Source organism: Myotis nattereri (assembly GCF_964212035.1).
Source record: "Myotis nattereri genome assembly, chromosome: X".
Lineage (NCBI taxonomy): Eukaryota > Metazoa > Chordata > Mammalia > Chiroptera > Vespertilionidae > Myotis > Myotis nattereri.
Genome location: NC_138078.1, coordinates 7,969,409 through 7,991,076, shown reverse-complemented (window position 1 = coordinate 7,991,076; position 21,668 = coordinate 7,969,409). Strand labels below are relative to the sequence as shown.

At 39.1% G+C, this 21,668-nt stretch overlaps 1 protein-coding gene across 1 annotated transcript in view; it reads right to left on the bottom strand.

Moving 5' to 3' along the window:
* Nucleotides 1-2,412: 2,412 nt before the first annotated feature.
* The window catches only part of CA5B (carbonic anhydrase 5B), a gene marked incomplete at its 5' end in the record, with an annotated part of 43,866 nt that continues 24,610 nt past the window's right edge, over nt 2,413-21,668 (bottom strand). The window contains 6 exons of the mRNA XM_081115032.1: nt 2,413-3,744; nt 6,137-6,292; nt 7,243-7,305; nt 7,817-7,912; nt 8,907-9,025; nt 16,314-16,511. Of these exons, the coding sequence (XP_080971158.1) occupies nt 3,565-3,744; nt 6,137-6,292; nt 7,243-7,305; nt 7,817-7,912; nt 8,907-9,025; nt 16,314-16,511 (812 nt within the window). The 3' untranslated portion in view covers nt 2,413-3,564. The remainder of the gene's footprint in view (nt 3,745-6,136; nt 6,293-7,242; nt 7,306-7,816; nt 7,913-8,906; nt 9,026-16,313; nt 16,512-21,668) is intronic.

Sequence of the window (21,668 nt, the reverse complement as noted above, 5' to 3'; positions counted from 1 at the left end):
GATAAATCACCACAATTTATTTCTTACAGTCTAGAGGCTGGGAGGATAAGATCAAGGTGCCAATAAATTTGGTGTCTGCTAAGTACATCCTTATTGATTCATAGATGGCCATATTCTCCATGTGTCCTCACATGGTGGAAGGAGTGAGAAAGTTCTCTGGGGACTCCTTTATAAGGGCACTAACCTCATCATGAGGATTCCGGTCTCATGATATAATCACCTCCCAAAGGCTCTACTTCTTAATACCATCATTTTGAGGGTTAGGATTTCAACATATGAATCTTGGATGGGGGGGGGGGTGGGCATAAACACTCAGTCCATAAATACAAGAATGCATTACTATTTATCTGTAAAGTAGCCAGTATTGTTTATATGTACTAATTATATGGTAAAATTAGAGCTTATTCACTTAAATGAACTACCCACTTTGATCAATAACATTTTATATGAAACAACTTAACTAACCAAGTTGAATTAAAAATACAATACAACATTAAGTTAAATAAATATCAAGTAAATAATGTGTTTCTTCTAGTGACAAAAATACCTAAAGCAATTTCAATACTGTATTTTTGCTAATATCATGTCCCCCAGAAATACATCTTCCTAAACATTTTGAGGTGGATGCCTGGTTTTAGAATAGCCAACATTACCCTAACAGTCAAGTGGTCGGCAAACTGCGGCTCAAGAGCCACATGTGGCTCTTTGGCCCCTTGAGTGTGGCTCTTCCACAAAATACCACGTGCGGGCGCGCATGTACAGTGTGATGGAAACTTCGTGGCCCATGCGCAGAAGTTGGTCTTTTGTGGAAGAGCCACACTCAAGGGGCCAAAGAGCCTCATGTGGCTCGCGAGCCGCAGTTTGCCGACCACTGCTAACCCATGTAGCACTGGGAAAGGAGAAAGGGGCTGGCAGCTTGCCCTATTGGTGATGTCAGCAGATCATGCCCTGGTTTCATAAAAAGAGGTGAGCTGAGGGGGAGCAGGTAGTTCTTTCCATTCTGGCTTCTCTAGTAAAATCCTTATGAGTTTTCCATTCACTTTCTGATCTACATGTTAGGATATCTCGCAAATTTTACACACATGTTCCAAACTCAAAACAACTAATAGGAAGAAAAGCTCATTCAACAAATACTAATATTATAAAGATGGTTTTATTAATCTAGCATTACTTAATGAAGATAAGCAGAAATTTAAATACAAAATTCTTTCTCAAGCCCTTTGACAGATCTTATCCCCTTCAGGTCTAGGAAGGTAGCAGTAAAACACTTTTGGAGACATGAAGACATAAAATGTTTCCTGCTAGGGTGTCTCAGTAGCCAGGGAATCTCTATTATCCCTTTTGGGGGCAGATAACTAAGGCATGCATGAAACCACACCCCAAGGCAGTTTCCATAACCTCCGCAGGGAAGGTGACCAAAAATGTATTATGCAAACATACATACAGGACATGGCTAAGAGTGAAGAGGGTTCTGTTATAAATTACACCAGAACATGAGGTGTAAGTAAATCAGGAGTTATAAACTGAGAAACACCCTAGAAATACAGGGCGGGGCAAAAGTAGGTTTACAGTTGTGAGTATGCAAAACACTGAGTTTATTCTTGTATTTTAATTCATTAATTATTGTATTATTTTCCATACAAACAACTATAAATCTACTCTTGCCCCACCCTGTACAGTTAACCCTTCAACAATGCAGGGCTTGGAGCACTGACATCCTTGAACGGTCAAAAATCTGTGTATAACTTTTGACTCCCCCAAAACTTAACTACTAATAGCCTACTGTTGACTAGAAGCCTAGCTGATAATAAACCATTGATTAATACATATTTTGTATATTATGTACTGCATTCTTACAATACAGTAAGTGAGAGAAAAGAAAATGTTAAGGAAATCTAAGGAAGAGAAAATATTTCCAGTACTGTGCATATGTATTGAAAAAAAATTTCGTGTAAGTGGACCCACGCATTTCAAATGCAGTTCAAGGGTCAACTGTACACCCTTTGTATCTCTAAGATATAAGGGTAAGCGGGTGTTCTGTACATTGCTTCTGGCTCCAATTTGGAACACTCATAGCAATAGAATTTTGCATTGAGAATTTTCAAGAGGCCTAGGAGGGAAGCTTGTGTGAGAGGAATAATGTATATCTTATGTGTTTACCCTTTCAAAGACAACTATGGTTTGAAACGATCAATTGAGGTAAACTCCCCCCCCCCCACATTTATCTTTTTAAGAATTATATTCATTTTCCAAGGTATACTTGCTTCCCTTTCCCAGAAAAGGCATAACCCTAGAAGTAAATGCCTTCACTCCCCCTTCCAACCTCCTTTAGGGCAGATATATCCCCCGAAGTTTACATATACAACTTCAATTCTATCTTTTCTTCCTACCAAATTATTTATTTTTAATTAATAATACACATAGCATAAAACTTATCATCTTAACTTTTTTCAGTGTATGGTCCAGTAGTGTTAAGTATATTTATCCAACTCTATCTTGCAGACCAGATTAACATATTCATGAAAGAAATACTACTAATTAATGCAGTATTGAGTCTGAACATAGGCTTATTGGCCATTAGAAACATTCCAAGATATTTACAAGCAGGGGCAACAGTGGAATGGATCCCATGGGATATGTAGAATTACCTAGACTTCAGCCTGTCTGACAAGTTTCTCCCCCTATTGCTGTAGCAAAAGTTTTCTAAGCCACTGTATAAACTGGGAGACTTATTTTGATCACCTGTTTTGGCCAGAACATCAACTCAGGAAATAAAGTTCAGACAGTTTTAAAGGGAAGCTAAGACTGTTTTGTCTATGAAACAGTGTACAAATAATGCAAAATAATATTATAAACTATATATTACTGATCATTTGAAAAATACTTCCATAAGTATGTCATGAAAGAATTTTAAGTTCTAGGCACTTCAAGCATTTTCTTTAAAATGTTCTACACTGCATATGCTTTCTATATGATCAGGCCTTTAAGTAAAATATCTGATCTTCAGAAATGCAAAAATATTTTCAGGTATCAGTAAATCTTTGTTTTCCTAGGATTACATAATATTTTTTTCTGTATCATAAGTTGATAGTAAGTAAGCAAACATATCATCTACTAGTAAGATAACTAAAGATCAGAGCAAATGCTCACTGAGAAGGCCTTATAAAAGAAAATTCATCCATGTTTTAAAATAAAATGTACCTCAAATCATGACCAATGTTCAGCCAGAAAGTACCAGTTTGTGCCTTACCAGTGGTTAAATATTTTGACTGCCATCCCTACTTACAACTCTATATAACCACTAACTGATAATATAAAAAGACAGCTCAAAAAATGTCAGACATTAAAAGACATTATAAAAACCAACAGGTTGCTTTAAGAGAAACTTGTGTTTCTTGTTGCTACTTCAGTGTTAACATCATTATCAATAAAAGACTGAAGGAGCACTACCATACCAAGAAATGCACCTCTATAATTAGTATTAGGTATTTAGAATAGTCTTAGTTAACAGTTTTTAAAAACCTATTATGTATTAAAGCAAAACACCACCTACATATGGGCGTCTTAGGGGCTAGCTTGGCTGGTCGACGGCTTGGATTTTGCTTGTATATTGAGGATATAATCATGACGGAAGGATGAGCGGACAGTGCGATTCATGAGGGGCTGCAGGGGGCGGAAGTTGTCCACCATTCTTTTTTCTTTCTCCCCCTCGGAAGTGAAAAGCAGGGTCCGAAATTGCTCAAGCTAGAAATAGAAACAGGAAGCATAAATAATTGCAATGGAAAAACAGCTTCACTGCATTAATAAATTACTTTCATTTTTACGACTCTGAAACATTTCTCTAAAATTGGACACAGCAGAACTTATTCTGGGTAGGAATGCCTTCAGCACTGGACAGGGAGGAAACCAGCCGGGCACTTGGAACCCAAGGACTACGGGTCAAAGGCCCTGTCCCCCACATATTGGCCATTTGCCAAGAACAAGTCACTTCATCTTTGATTCCAGGAACCCTGTCTTGAAATAGTTAAAACAGCAGCTCACTGAATGAAAAAGGAAAGGCCTGGTACATAAAGTAACAGCACCAAAACTGTTTTTGTGGGGTGTTTTTTTGGTGGTTTTTTTTTTCTTTTCAAATTTTAACTGAATTGTTAACACAATGTATCCTTGATTGCTTACCGCACCTGGACACTGGGATGCACCTTGCTGACACTGTCCAAAAGAACTTTCTTAAACTATGGCAAGGTCCTCTGCAGTTCATTAGGGTAGACACAAACCATAGATAGCTTCTGAGCGCTTGAACGGTGGCCAGTGTGACCAAGGAAGTGATGTTTTAATTTAATCTTTATTTTAATGTATTTATATTTAAATTTAAATGGCCACATCGGGCTAGTGGCTGATGTATTAGACCAGGGGTGGGCAAACTTTTTGACTCGAGGGCCACAATGGGTTCTTAAACTGGACCGGAGGGCCGGAACAAAAGCATGGATGGAGTGTTTGTGTGAACTAATATAAATTCAAAGTAAACATCATTACATAAAAGGGTACGGTCTTTTTTTTTTTTAGTTTTATTCATTTCAAGTGGGCCGGATCCGGCCCGCGGGCCGTAGTTTGCCCACGGCTGTATTAGACACAGCAGCTCAGTACAAAAGGAGCAACCCCAAATCAAGGGCTCATTAATGTGGCAATAGCATTAATCAGTAGCACCTTGCCTTTCTGGGCAACTATGGGGTAGACACTCAACTTCAAGCCAGCTGGAAAACCTATTCACAACCTTTCTCATTATTCAGTCAGGTGCAATACAGCTTGAAGGACAACCTGAGGCACAGTAGAGCTACAGAGGCGGGATTGGGACCAGAGGCAAGCACCAAAAAAATTACCCTACTTACAAATGACATCATTATACCCTCATTAAATAGGAATGTGTCTAAGCAACTAAGGTTGTTCTGTGTTTTGGGTGTTTTTTTTTTTTTTTCACAAATTGCAAAGATTAGGAATAGCCCAAACACCATTAGATCTATAAAGTGGATTGGTACATAGCCATTAAAAATAATACCGAAGATAATGTTTATTATCTACAAAGTATTCCACACATCAATGAGTGAAAAGAGCAGCAAAATGGTTCATACAGAATGATTCCATTTTGTTTAAAAAACTACATATATTTATACAGATAAACCAGAAGGATTTACCCAAACAATGATTAACACTGAGTGGTTAGATTGTAGGTGACTAGGATTATAGATGACAGGTCTATCTTTTTTTTTTTTTCTGTTGAAATCTTATTTCCAAAGTCTTCCATATAGGACACTGACCCTATAGTTTATTTATTTTATTTACTTATTTTTCAGTGTCATGTCAATTTTTACATATGAAGGATAGTAGCAGATTAAATGTATAGGCAACCAAGCCCAGGCTTATGGGCAGGCAAGATCTGTATTTTGCCATTTGTTTATAATGGATTTCGTCACACAGAATTAAAAAAAATACACAGTCTAATTCACTAGTTGCTTTCTTTACGAATTCTGGTTTTGATACATAGTTAGAAAAGCTTTCCCCATTTGGAGATAAAGGGGAGCAGAATTTGTGACCCCAAAATATGCCTTTGGCAGAAGGATTATTTTGAGCTGATTATTTTTATTAAAGTGCAGACACAGAGAAGCTCTAAAGACCCAGAAGTTACCCTTTTATTTATTTGTTTGTTTAAGATGTTCTCTTTTCTTTCTTTTAATATATTTTTATTGATTTCATAGAGGAGGGGAGAGGGAGAGAGAGAGAGAAACAACAATGATGAGAGAAAATCATTAATTGGCTGCCTCCTGCATGCCCTCCTTTGGGGATTGAGCCTACAACCTGGGCATGTGCCCTGATTGGGAATTGAACCAGTGACCTCTGGGTTCATAGGTTGACACTCAACTAATGAGCCACATTGGCCAGGCTGTTTCCTAAGTTTTAACTTCTCTTTCTGGTTAATTTGACACATTTCCTAATTCATACCCAAATTAGACGAGAAGTTAGCACATTTTAATAAAAATGTATAAGCATTATAAGTTAAAAACTGATCCCAAAGTTTGAGCCCAGGCTTGTTTTGAAGAGGAAAACTAGAATTTCCTTATACAGAAATGTGGAAAGAATGTACCTGATCATGTTCAACCTCTACAGGCTGCTTCTTAATGATCCAGGTGACGGACTCGGAGAGTGGTGGGGTAGTCAGGGATCCTGAGTAGGTCCAGTAGTCCGGGCAGGTGGGCATCAGGCAGGAAGGGTCGAATGACCCAAATTCCACTATGGTATCCTGGCCAAGAGAAAGGGTCACCAAACTATCATTTCATGGTGATGACAACCACTCAGGAATCAGATGACAAGGCAACAACTCTAGGAGTGTCTGGGGACCAGCCGTGTCCAGAGGAGCTCCTTAGGTCCTCTGGACAGAATCACGCATGCCCATGGCTGCAATTAACTCTGTATTTCTGACACTCCTCAGTGGGAACACAGCAGAACCCATTTTCCCCCTCCATTCTAGTGAGTTTCCAGCAGGTGGTCTCCTCTGAATTCTTGGGGGGCATGAGGTGGTGGCTGGTGCACAAATAAGGAGGCTTCCTTTTTCAAGAGACTAATAGCATCCTCCTTTCTAAAATGCAGTGCAAATTAGGAGGAGCCAGGATCCTAGACTCAAAAGGGAGTGGGAAAGAAGAAGGAAGGAAAGAGGGGGAGATGGGGAAGGAAAGAGAAAGAGAGCAACATATGGACTTCCAGGGAGCAGCTCCTTTGGGATTCTGAATATTGAACAACTGATCTTGGGGTTGGACAAAGGTATCCGTCCTGAAGGATATGTGTAATTATTATTTAGAGGTGGACAAGCCAAGTTTCTGTCCAACTTTTCTCTGCTTCCTGCCTGAGGGAGGGTAGCTAGAGTCAAGAAGGCTGCTCTATGTGTGTCCACAAGGACTGAGAAGGAGCAAGTGTTGGGAGCAGAGGAGGGGACCTATTATGTTCCCAAGTCCTTGAATGCTCAGGGCATGGCAGCCAGTGCCCACCAAAGAAATCCCTGCTGTACCCTGAGGGCCAGGGGTGCTCTCAACATACAAGCACCAAAAGCCAAATTGTTGTCTAGGAAACTTTCAAAGATAACCTGAATTACACTGAAGTTAATTACATTTCCCAATTCAAAGGGCTTTGTTAGTATTTCCACTCTGAGACTTAAACATACAATATATTGCAAGTGCTTTTGAAAAAAAAAATTACCTTATGTTTAATTGATGGCAATGTATCCACCAATTTTTGTAGCTCTTTATGATTTTTTCCTAGCTAAAGAAAAAGCAATGAGCAAATATTAAAAACAATTGACATCTTACTTTTGAAATTACAACAGAATGTGAATTAAAATTAACCACCTGGTGATTACATAAAAACAAACCACACTACTTAAACTATACTTAAACTGGTAATTTAGAATATTATAAATATCACTGAATTAAATTAGAACAGAACAAAAGAGCAAGCTGTTTGCTGATAAGATCAGCATGCCTGCAGGGAAAGGTGCCCCTCCATTTAACTATAAGGTCTGAAATTTAAATTCATTAAAATTAAAAACCGTTCCACAAAGTAACCACATTTCAAGTGCTCAGTTGCCACATGTGGCTTGTGACTACTCTATTGGACCGTGCATTTTTACACCATTTAAAATATATTCATAATAATCTGGTATTTTAACCATTGTTTATTTTTATCCCAATATTCTTAGAACTTAGTCATGCAATATTCTGTCTTTTCATCCTAGAATAATACACATCAATTAAAGTTAGTAACTTTTTCTTACCTTTAAAAATACTCCTATCACAGCTAAACCATTTTCTTCCAGTGCTGCATCCTCAAAGTTTTCAAATTTGACTGAATTCCAATGCACCAGGTGCAGCTGAAATGCCATTAAAAGATGGTTTGACACATGACCACACAGGATCGACCAAAAATAGCCTTATTCGACATTAACATGTTTCCTCACCCATAATAAAGCCACTGGGAAAAGCATACGAAATCAAAATAAAGAACAAGAAGAAATGTATGCAGCAGCAGATATTAATTTGGAAGACATTTGGAAAAGAAAATATATATAGCAGAGTGAGTAACATTTCAGTGAGGGAACAACATTTGTCCATTCTCACTCTGATGTGCATGAAACACTCATATCCCAAATCCATTTGCATATAAAGGAGAGATGCTTATCTTGGGAGAAATAGATTCTCCCTACGGAATTAGATAGGAGTTGAAGACACATTTCTTTGAGTGAGAACCAGTTAAAATGTTTCTTTTAAAGCTAACACAAAACTAAATTAGGGGGGAAATTGTTAGAAGAAATTCTATGTGCTTATGTGTTCCCTATATTTAACTACAAATTATTCCTCATCCATCATTCATGAATGTTTCATTATCCAGCCTCCCAAGTAAGACCCTCAAGGACATGCTTACCTTCCTTTCCTCTCCTCTCCTTTCCTAAAGAGGACCCCGCCTCAAGTGCTGTTGCTCTCAGGTTAGAAATGCTTGCTAAATCTCACTCTTTATGTCTATTTCTTCATTTCGGTTCCCACCATCTCTCACTTGGATTAATTAGATGTGGTGGTCCTGCACTGTTGCCTAGGTTTTTACTTTAGCCTATGATTTGAACTTAGCTGAGAATTCTGAAAGAAGTCCATTTTGTAATCTTAAGGTTGACTTAAGCTATATTATTTGAGATGAGGGCAGTTATCATTTTACATGTAATAACTGGGAATAATCTATCTAATATGCCCCTGAGAGAGCTATTTAGATTTATAGGAATCACTTGATTCTTCCTGATAATTTCTTCAAACTAGAAACTCAGAACTATCCCCACTCCTCCGCAGTTGTCACTGTTCCCGAGCTCCTCAACATACCTCTGCCGGGTAACATTTGCTGTCCACAGTATGCTCAGAGCCCCAGGCATCGATGGCCCCCCAGTGAAAATGGAACTGCTTCAATCGATAGTTATCTTCCAGGGGTCCTCCCTTGATCACTGAAATGACACATCCAACAATTTTAGGGGACAGTTTTTCACACCGTGGAAAATGGAGGGAAAGGCCAACTCTGTGGGTGAAATTTCTATATGAACTGTCTTAAGTGGAACACACTGTGTTGTATACAAGTGTTTATAAACTTAATTTCCACACAGTTAATACATGTCTAAGGGGGAGATCTGCACTCTGAATGACACTGAGACTTAACTACACTCCAAGCTATATACAACTGTTAAAGGTCAATTCTTGACTTATTTTTATATTCTGCATCTACTGTGCCCAGTTTTTTGTGGGTACAGTAAAATGTATATTTCTCTTAGCATATATATCCAACCCAATTTCATAAAGCTGAAATATGGGGACAAAAGGTATTCTATTTATTTTTTATGTACTGATACTTGGCTTTTCAATTTTTGTAGAACCTTTCCCTTTCATTGAAATAGAATAGGAAATTTGCAAGTTAAAAATTATCACCCATCTCCCTTTGGACAGATGAATAATGTGTCATCCATACACTTCACCACTAGGTTCACCGTGGTGGATAATAAATGCCTTTTGTTTAGACTAATGTTTTGTGAAACTCATGAAATCAATACATTACAGTACAGGCAAAATATTTGGATGTGAGTTTTTCAATTCACCCTTCCTCAGGTTTTGGGTGGTGCTAATTTTTTTCTTTTGCTTGAATTTGCTAAAGCATTTTATTTCCTCATTTCTTCCATCTAATCAGACCTTGGTGATATCTGTTCATGGTTAAACGAATACAACAACATGAAAACCATCCATCTCATCTATCATAATGATCTTTAGCATTTATCGCATCATTTGTTGAATTTTATATGCGCAAATGATTGAGTACAGTAATCCCAAGGACCAAATACACTAGACATGTCATACAATGGTCTTCTATGTATTGTACTGGCTTTTGAAAATATTTTACCTAACTTCCTCTTTAAAAATAAGTTTTGTAAGAAATGAGCAAAGACACCAATGACTACTTTTCTTTGGGTGCAGAGAATAATACCACATGATTCACTAAATTAATAGGAGGATGGTACTAAAGTGTACTGATATAAAAATAAAACGACTCCCCAAAATTCTTATTTTTCTATGCCAGCTCCATATTGTGAGCATGACTTTGGCAAATAATTAATCTAATCTGTTTAATTCAATTGAAGTTCTGGTCCCAAGTTTAGTGACCAGGGCAGACGAGACTGTAAGCTTTTCTCTCCTATCCCCAGAAACACAGTGGCAAAATTTCCTGGACACTTACGATGTGTGTCTTCTCCAAAGACAATGAGCAAGGCAGAGAGGAGATGTCACCAGTGGGTGGCTTCAAGTGAGAAGGGCAGCACAGGTCTTCAGGTGTGTTTGGATTCACCCACATAATACTAAAGACATTTTTACATTCGTTGCCAACATTTAAATCTGGATGATTTCACATAAAAATCCACGCTTCCAACTTAACTTGAAAATGAGACGTCCTGACCATGTTGGGCACATGCTTCCACTGGGTGATAGTAGGCTGGGCAGGAGAAATGGTGGCCCCCTTTAGATGGTCCCACAGTTCTGTCTTCCCACCACACTATAGCTCCTTAAAGGCAAAACCTTCCCCTCTTCCTCTTTCTCTTATGAGCACCTGGCACAGTGCCTGACACTTAGGAGATCCTCAATGAAAACAGGAACCAAAAAAAATAGACTGGAAAGCGTTTGTTAGTTGAAACATCACTGGTGACCTCAACAAGAGCAAGGAAAATGGTGAAGCCAGGCAGGGCAGATGTGTGGATGAGAAGGGCAAGTACAGTCGGCAAGAAATGGGACAGAAAATGGACACAGAAGTTAGTGAATTAGAAAGCAGAGCAGTCATAAGATATATCAAATAATTATATACTTATTTATTTGAGGTTGTTGATATTTTGTTCTTTCTGTGCTCTAAAGATGAGAAGAGATTAAACATGTAAAAATTAGATAACAAATATAAAACACCTAGCATAGTGTCAGGTAAACCGCCTATGTAATGTTCACTCCCTTCTTTTGCTTTTTAGAAAATTTATCTTTATTGTTTAAAGTATTACAGATATCCCCTTACCACCCCCCCATTGACCCTCTCTACCCTGCCCCTCCAAGGACTACCATACTATTGTCTGTGTCCATGGGTTATACATATATGCATAAAACTTCTTTGGTTAATCTCTTCCTGCCCCTTCTTCCCCAAAGTAGAGGTGAGGGAGCTAACAGAGAAAAGGATGGTGAAGGGGAAGATAACACACAAGTCCCATACAAATAAAATGAAATACAGGAATGGGCATGAAACTTTTTGGGGTGATGGAAATGCTCTAAATGGGGATTGTAATGATGGCTGCACTGCTCTGTAAATTTACTAAAAACTATTATTTTGTTTTTTCCAAAAAAGTAGATATAGGACCAAAAATACGGAAGAACTTAAAATGTTTGTATAAGCATTCTTAGTAGATTCATGGGTGATGCTCCTAAAAGTGTAAAGTAAGTGAAGCCAAATGGGTCAGGAAGCATCCTTAGGAGAACAATATAATGCCTGATATTGCTGATGAGAGTAATCTCAGTGAAGGTGATAATTTATAGGAATCATTTATAGGACTCAGCCTAGATATAATTCAGTGCCCTTTCCCACAGTATTTTGCATCCTTCATATGCACTCATTAAAATCAATAACTGCATTCTATTCAAGGGAGCCAAACAAAACAGTACTCAGCAGAGGGCAGTGGTATGAAATGCTCACAACCCTTCTCTTATCCTTTTAATTTCTGTAAGGCTGATCGTGATGTGATATCCCCTCTTTCATTCCTGAGTTTAGTAATTTGAGTCTTCTCTTATTTTTCCCCATTGGTCTAACTAGCCAAACATTTGTCAATTTTGTTGAACTTTCCAAAAAAACCAACTTCTGATTTCTGCTCTTTATTATGACCTTCTTTTGGTTTGATTTGGGTTTAGTTTGCTCTTCTCTTTATAGTTTCTTAAGGTAGAAGACTAGGTTATTAATTTGAGAAAGTTCTTTTCCAATACAGGCATTTTCATTTATAAATTTCTCTCTAAGCACTGCTCTTGCTGCATCCCATAAGGTTTGGTATATTTTGTTTTTGTCACATACCTTCCCCAGCTTGTTCCCTTGCACACTTTATCCTCATTTCCTTGTAAAGCACACTGTAGCAGCATTTCCTACGTTATTTTCTGGGAAATTTATAGACATTAGTATTTATTAGATCCTTTCTTTTCTAGAATTAGAGTTGTTTCATGCCTTCCTTCCTTTCTAGGATGTCTTTGCTTTCTTTTAATTTTCTTTATTTTTTTTTATGATCATTCATTCTTTCTTCCTCTTTGAATGTTATTATTTTGAAACAGCATGGAGAAATAGCAGTGCAGAATAAGCAGGAGATAGAAGGTAGTCACTGAAATGTGGAAAAAGAGATAGAGTTAGGTACTTATTAAAGATTAATGATATCTGAAAGAAAATAATTATTAAAACACAATGAAAAGGAATTACCTATTTTAGTCCTTCCTGACAAAACAAGTGGAAAATTAGCAACCTCCTTACAAACTTTCTTGCATTTTGTAAAAAGAGTGTGAAACTGACTCACCTAGGGGAGGTAAGATTAAGGAATAATTCAGCTTGCTGTGTTGGGAAGTATCTAGGGAACTATTATGAGGAAAATGTGTGTGTGTGTTTTTTTTTCATATAAGATTGCCCTTGCAAATAGGTGGATGAAAATTCTTGGGTCTGTTGTTCAAATGAGAAGAGCATGACTGAAAAATAAAACAAAACGCCCAGCCAGTGTGGCTCAGTGGTTGAGCGTTGGCCCCTGAACCAGGAGGTCAAGGTTCGATTCCCAGTCAGAGCACATGCCCAGGTTGCAGGCTCTATCCCCAGTAGGGGGCATGCAGAAGGCAACTGATCAATGATTCTCTCTCATCATTGATGTTTCTAACTCTCTCCCTCTCCCTTCCTCCCTTTGAAATCAACAAAAACATATTTTTAAAAATAAAATAAAAAAACTATTTGCCTTGAACGATCTTGGGATTGACTCACTTGGTTAGGAAACGCATTAAACAACTTCCTAAGATTTTTAGCTCAATAAAGCAATAAAATATTGGCAAGTCCCTAAACTATCAAAGTTATTAGAAGGTTGATCACTATTTAGAATCCTCATGTTACCATTGTAACTAGCTAGTCTATTAATAGTAATAATAGGAAAGGAGCAAAGGGAAGGGCAAACATTATAAGCATGGTCATCTGGGCAGCTTCACCAGAAAGCTGCAATTTTACTCTTCCCAGGGAACCACCATTCCATTTCCTGAAAATCACTGGAAGAAGGGGTCCAACAAAGGGGAAGATGGGTGCATGCAAGTAAAGTGAGGGTGATGTAGGGAAGGTGCCTGTCTGTCAGTCTAATCTGGGAAAAAATATAATAGGCTAGGGGTGGATCCACTACAAGCCTGAAAAATCTTGGAAGGGTAAAATTCCCCAAAGAATTCTCTCTTGTTCCTCTTGCTACTTGAACTCCTGTTTCCCACTGTACTACTGTTTCTCATTTGCTCCATGACCCGCATGGGCCATGTGCCTCCAGAGTCATGTGGCCCTAGAAGCTGCATGGCCCATGGCCATATGGCCTCCACATGCACTGGACCACAGCTGGGAACACAAACTCAGCTAGCCAGATGCTGGACTGAACTGTGCAAATATGGAGCAGAAACTCTAAGTAATGGTTTTGATCTTAGCCCTGCTGAAGATAAAATGGGACTTTTTCCATGGCAAGATAGAGGGAGGTGGGACCTTGGAAAGAAAGCCCCTTAATATTACCTCATCAATAAAGCTTTCCACAATACATCATCCTCCCATGGGAGCCTCAGGAAATTCTTATTCTTTTTTAAAATATATTTTATTGATTTTTTACAGAGAGGAAGGGAGAGGGATAGAGAATTAGAAACATCAATGAGAGAGAAACATCGGTCAGCTGCCTCCTGCACACCCCCTACTGGGGATGTGCCCGCAGCCAAGGTACATGCCCTTGACTGGAATTGAACCTGGGACCCTTCAGTCCGCAGGCCGACGCTGTATCCACTGAGCCAAACCGGTTAGGGCGCGGAAATTCTTATTCTTGCAGCATCCCAAGAATCCCACTTCCACCAGTGACAGATGGGGACATGGAGAGCACCCCACCAATAACTGTCAGAAGAAAAGAAGGTTTCTAAGGACCAGCTGGGGCTGATACTAATTAATTGAGGGGATTGCTATGCATCCAGAGTGAACATATGAGAGCTGGTGTTCTGTGGATTGGGTCTGTCCATTACTCTAGCTCTGGCAGGAGTAATGGTAGAGCTCTAAGGTAGACAAGTAGAGCCCACCATAGTGCAAGATGGTTTAGCTTCCTGTTTTAAGGATTTCTGAAATCCTTATATAAAATATAGTTTTCCAGTTGAGATGGGGGCATACTCTAGGGTTTAAAAAATATAAGAAGAAAGACACTGATGAATCTGGAGAAAAGGAGTAGTTTCTAGCTTGAGAAATGTAAATAAGATGTTTAGGGTTTGGGGATCATGTAATATCATGGAGGAGAAAGAAAAAAATGGGGTACAACATAGAGACACCTTAGCCCTTAAGGAGAGATGAACCCCATTGCAGGATCAGTCTGTTTGCAGTTGGTCAGAGGGCCATGTCTAGGTATCAGAGCATCACTAGGAAAATGCAAGGAAAACCAAGATACGGTTGAGAATCCTAGAGTCAGGATAAACACAGGAATGAACACCCATACTTTTACTTGATTTATGAACTTTCACAGACTCATTTCTTCATATTCAGAAGAGGAGATTAATTTCCTTTAAATCAGGATTTCTCTATCTCAGCTCTATTGATATTTGAAGCTGGATAACTCTTCATGAATGCTGTCCTGCCTATTGTAGGATGTTTAGCAGCATTCCTGGCCTCGACCCACTAGATGTCAGTCACACCACTACCCTCCAGTTGTGATGACAAATGCCTACAGGCATTGCCAAATGTCCCCAGTCCTGGGAAAAAAGAGGTGGCAAAATTGGCACAGGTTGATAACCTCTCTTTAAAAAGACACACTATTTCAAATAATAATTATTTCAATGAAATTAGGACTATTTGATAACATCAAATTTGGCTTGGGAAAGGAAAAGAAAAACCTGTGTAGAATTCATCACACTCTAAAGTTTCAGGTAAACTTTGAAATCATTCAGATTAATTTGTATCTGACTAAGAGAAAAAAAATATTCAAAAGCAATAGAATGTGTGAATTTTAAAATCTGTTAAAATTGTGTTTCTTGCCTGGCCGGTGTGGCTTAGTGGTTGAGTGTTGACCCATGAACCAAGAGGTCACTGGTTCAATTTCCGGTCAGGGCACAGGCCCAGGTTATGGGCTCAATCCTAGTAGGGGGCATGCAGGAGGCAGTTGATGGATGTTTCTCTCATTGATGTTTCTATCTCTCTTTCCTCTCCCTTCTCCCCTCTCTCTCTAAAAAAATCAATAAAAACACATTAAAAATAAAAGTGTGTTTATTTTAAACTAGGTAACACTGCTTAACTAACAAAATTAACAGAATGCGAGTTTCCATTTTTCTAATATATTACTAGCTTTAGCTAGTTGTTAAGACTAAAACCTCATGCACACATGAATATTTTTTCACCATTCCAAAGGCATTGAAATCTGATCAGTTAAATCTAATTAAACAGTGTTACTATTTAACATAAAAGTGTCTTGTAAAGTCAACAAGCAGAGAAAATTAGTACATATTCATAAACCCTACAAAATAAATTTTGGACACAGTTTTTTTTTTAAATTGATTTTCTTCAGAGAGGAAGGGAGAGGGATAGTTAGAAACATCGATGAGAAAGAGACATCGATCAGCTGCCTCCTGCACGCCCCCCACTGGGGATGTGCCCGCAACCAAGGTACATGCCCTTGACCAGAATCGAACCTGGGACCCTTGAGTCCGCAGGCCGAAGCTCTATCCACTGAGCCAAACCGGTTCTGGCTGGACACAGTTTTTCATTTCACACCCTATCTTCTATATCAATTATAAATCTATACTTAGAAATATGCTTATTTAGTAATAAAAATACTACCTATACTAAGAAAATATGCATAAAAACTTACATTGAAAAAGTAAGTCCAATGTGTCCCATCATTGCTAACAAAAGAGGTGTGCTTCCATGGAGACAGTGTGATATAACCTGTGCCCATATGAAACTGTGCCTTTAACTCCAGATGAGACTATCAGTCTGGCTCTCACCTGATTTATCAGTAGAATCTTCAAATTCCACAAGGAAAGAGTATCCATTATTCCAGAGGTGTAGGCAGGTGGCAGGGTCATAAGAGATGGTGAGCGGTTTTAAGTCAGGATCGTAGACACTGTCCCTCCACCGGATATTGATGGGCGACTGGCGCTCGCCCCCTGGGACCAGGTCCATTCTTTCCCAGAGTGGGTGCACTAGGAGAAAGCACATCGGGACTGCCATCAGGATGTCCCTTATCTGGGATCACACATCAGGCGGTTTTATTTGTGGAGAGCCTGTTGAGGCTAATGGAAACGAGAAGTCTCAGGACTTAGCCACTTAAGGGCTTCATGGACTGACTAAAGCAGAGGACATGGACATGGGCAGGTCAGAGAGCCCTTTGCAAAGGAGCAGACTCTGATGTCTTGTCAAACTGCAGCCTCTCAGTCCACCTTCTAATTTCACTTAAACCAAATGCAGCATAGTCTTATGATAACAGGAAAAATGCATAGAGATTAGAATTGATAATTTCCTGGGCTCCACCTGCTAAACTGTTTTTTGTTTTTTTTTTAGGGATATGCCCAGTTTACTTGTATTTTAAAATTTTTATTGAATTTATTGGGGTGACATTGATTAGTAAAATTGTATAGGTTTCAGGTGTACAATTTTATAGTACACTAGAGGCCCAGTGCACAAAATCGCGCAAGACCCCAGACCCGCCGCACCAGTGGGACCCCAGACCCGTAGCGCCGCGAGACCCATCAGTGCACCTCCTGGTGACCAGTTGTTTGGTCGTTACGGCATTACGGTGTTACGGCCACTGGCCTTTTATAATATAGATTATCTGTATGTTGTATTATGTGTTCACTACCCAAAGTCAAGTCTCCTTTCATCACTATCACCATTTTTATCCCCCCTTTACCCTCTTCTACCCCCCCCCCCACACCCTTTTCCCTCTGGTAATCACCATATTGTTGTCTATGTCTATGAGTTTTTTGGTGGTTTTTTTTTTTCTTACAAAATAGAAACAGGCTCATAGATACAGAGAACAGACTGCTAAACTAGTTTTAAACACAGGAACATATTAATGACATTTTCAATAATGCACATATTTTCAACAAAGTAAATGGGGAAAGAGGAGAAGTAATTTTTGGAAAGCAAATGTTCAATCAACCATTAAGGTTTTAATTGGTTGGCTAGGAGAAATAAAGGCTTGCATTGCATGCATCCTGTAATTTTGCTTGCTGTTTTGAAGATTTCTGGATTCCTTACACACAATGTAATATTGTAGACTGCCAGTTGACATTAGAGCACACTCTAGGGCAGTAATGGCGAACCTATGACACGCGTGTCAGAGGTGACACGCGAACTCATTTTTTTGGTTGATTTTTCTTTGTTAAAGGCATTTAAATATATAAAATAAATATCAAAAATATAAATCTTTGTTTTACTATGGTTGCAAATATCAAAAAAATTCTATATGTGACACGGCACCAGAGTTAAGTTAGGGTTTTTCAAAATGCTGACACGCCGAGCTCAAAAGGTTCGCCATCACTGCTCTCTAGGGTTTTGGAAAAATTAAGAAAGATACTGATGATTATGAGAAGAAAAGGAGTCATTTCTTGTTAGTTTGAGACCTATAAGATGTTCAGGGTTTAGGGGCCCTGTTGATGGAGAGCAGAGTGAGTCACCCCAATATCTCTGGCACAAGAATTATTTTAGGCTGAATTTTTTAAAGAAACAACTGATACATGAGAAGGTATGAAAATGCAGTAGAAGTTATCCTCTTGTAAGAGACATTTATATTTATAAGGGAATCTCCATTTGTAAGGGTATATCCCTCTCTATACCAGAAAGAAGACTAAATCCGTAGACTTTCATCAATGGAGAAGGCACTGACTTAAATCTGTATAACAACCTTACTCTTGTTTACTGTGCTTTTCCTGATAACCTCCTACACTAGAGTCCTGCCCCAACATCTTTTGTCTTTAGCTGAAGACTGTATTTAAGGTGGTGGCTTGGGCCTTTTGGGGGAGTTATTCAGTTTTCTTGAGTCTCTCCCATGTATACAGGAGGTATCCATGTTATTAAACTTTTGTTTGTTTTTTTTCTCCTGTTAATCTGTCTTTTATTATTGGAGGGGGTTGGGTCTCAGTCCAGAACCTAGAAGTACAGAGCAAAAATTATTTTTCTTCCCCTACACTGTCATATCATTCAGAAGAAAGGAAAGTGGGGGAAATAGAGATACTTAAGGCCTTAAGGACAGACTCAAATACTTCTTGAATCACAGCAGAGAAGTATGTCAGACCAAAGAGAACCAGAGAGAGATAAATCCCATTGGAGGAATTATATGGTCCTATTTAAATGTGTATGCTGACTTCACCTCTTATGTATGCAATATTTTGAAGATTACGAGGCCATTCTGTAAAACCTGGGTAGAATATTACCATTGTAAAGGTTCTTGGAGTTCTGTTTATAATATTAAGTGTACAGACACATTTTGTCCCACATGCGCACTGGTAACATCACTAATGCTGATTTTTCTACCCAAAATTCAAGAACCAGGTCTTGTAATTGCACAGGAACTTCATTTCTTTAATGTGACTTTCCCCCTTAATTCAAGCTAGCTTTGTCCAGTCAATAGCATCACCACATACTGCATGTCCATTCCCTTAATCACAAAGTCCTTAGGACATCAGGTTCCGGTTAGCATCATAAGGTCTTAGGAACAAAACCTCAGGTCTGTTGATCAAGGGAACAGTTTCAAACTGAACATGGCATCTTGGCCTCAGTTGTGTGTCAGTCCCAGGCCCATGAAAGCATAACATCTTTACCCTCACAAAACTGGACAGAATGACACCACAGCTGACATCAATAAGCACTACTTCCTATCCTGGCCCCAAATAATCAGTAGATCCCATGACCTGAACTCCCTTAGTCACAATGATTAATAATTGTTCCCGTATATAATCTGCCCTCATACAGGCCATTGGGGAGCCTGGTCTTTGAGCATTAGCTCACCTGTGTCTCCAGGCTTGGTGCCACTTTCTTAAATAAACCTTTACTTTCTTTGCTGCATACTCCTGCTCGTGTTTTATTGGGCTTTGATGCATATAGGCAAATGAACCTCTTTAGTTTGGAACAGTCTTTGTGGCAAGTCCCTGAAATCTCCACAGACTTCCTGATAACACAGACAGACCTTTTGAGACATCCATGCATGATGGATTGAACCCACATGTAGAATTTGGGGTGTTACAGTTCTCTGCCCTTTAGAAGCACCATACGTGGGTAAAACCAAGACCAACAGGAAATCATTACTAATGACCCTCTGCACCTCACGTCACTGCTATGAATGAGTCTAAGGATTTGACAAGGCAGCTGCTATACAGTCAAATATCCTTGTGCATGGCAGGGTCCCTGACACCCTTCTTTTCATTAAAAAAAACCAAACAAAAACAAAAAACAGAAATTTGCCTCTGATTCACTCTTACATAGGAAACATTCTTCTTTCTGAGGTAGCTGCCCAAAGCTGGAAGTGCAAGATCTTAACCTTTTCTTTTTGGGCAAAAGTATCCCAGCAGTACAAACATAAAGCTCTCCTGGCAGTTTCTAGGCCAGTCGTTCTCAACAGAGGGATTCTGCCCCCCAGGAGATATTTGGCAATGTCTAGAGACATTTTTCATTGTTATAACTGGAGGAGGGTGCTACTGACACCTAGTGGGTGAGGCCAAGGATGCAGCTAAACAATGCATAGATTATCTGACCCTGGATTTCAACAAGGCCAAAGTAGAGAAATCTTGGAGCTAAAAGCAAAGACAAACTCAAACTATTCTCTCTCTCTCTCTCTCTCTCTCTCTCTCTCTCTCTCTCACTCTCTATCTCTCTCTCTCTTTCTTCTTTCTATTTTTTCATATAATGCAGTACTCTCGCCTGTAGAGAGGTCTGAAATCAATATTTTGGGTTTCTCCATTAATATAAAATAACTTGTGAAGAACAAGAACTTTCTGTTTCAGAAATCTAAAATGGAAAATGTATATGAATTGGTATAATATACTCATATTATAATTGGATTAGAATGCAAATTCCTTGCAGACAGGAACCATATCTTCCTCTTTTGTAATTGTCTTGTAGTGCCTTATCTGGTATATGCCTTTTAAATTTAGTATTGAACTGCTATTGTTGGAATAAACAACTGTATTTGATTGTGTGATGTTTTTAAACTTCTAGAAACACCTCTGAGATATTCAGACTTGTGGCAGGGAACTTGAGAATTCACACTTATTGTGTATCAGTTTTATATGATTTAAAATCTACTTATGACAAAAATTAAAGTTGTTTTTAAGAGTGAAATTGTTTTGATCTAAGAATGAAGTTTTTTTTATAGGTTGTTTGGATATGAGTGATATAATCTGAGTCAGGATATCTCATTTATTCTCATTGATAACTACTCAGTAGCTCAGCTGCTGAGGGGCACTACAGGGGCTTATCCATAGCAGTATATGAAGAGACAACTACAGCAAGGGGACATCTATAATAATAAAAGTATAATATGCTAATTAGACCAGACAGCCAAACGTCCTTCCAGATGACCTTCCAGATGAAGCCAAACTGTGTCACAAATGCAGCTGGTGCTGCCACTTATCAAAATGTATAAGACAATTAATGTTTTTTTATAAATCCACATTATATGTTAACTTGTTCCCCAACCCCCCCCCCCCCACTTTTTTGGCCTGGCATCTGTGTTATTAAAATTCTGTTTGTTTTCCTTTGATTAGTCTCTCCTTTATTTGGGGGGGGGGCAATAATTCAGAAGGGTAGAATGAAAATAATTTGTCCTCCCCTACACATACAATGTGCCTCCCCTGCTGCTCTGCAAATCAGAACTGAGCTGGCTTTCAATCAGTTGTGGAATGAAGGAATATAATAAAGAACATAACTGGGGAGGTCTCATTTTCTTTTTATCTTTCTTTCACACTAGAGGCCCGGTGCATGAAATTCATGCACAGGTAGGATCCCTAGGCCTGGCTGGCGATCAGGGACGATCAGGTCCTTCCAGCTGCCAGCCAGGGCCTTCCTTCTGGCTGCCGGCTGCCAGACGTGGCCTTCCTTCATTCTGTGCCACCCCTGGTGGTCAGCGCACATCACAGCGAGTGATCAGTCTCCTGGTTGAACTCCCACAGGGACAATTTGCATATTAGGCTTTAAAAGCCTAAGTGACCATTACAGCAGGACAACCAGAATAACTGGTCGCTATGATGTGCACTGACCACCAGGGGGCAGACGCTCAGTGCATGCCCACAGGGGGAGCGTAGCTCAGCCAGAAGCCGGGCTCACAGCTGGCAAGCACAGCGGTAGTGGCGGGAGCTCTCCCG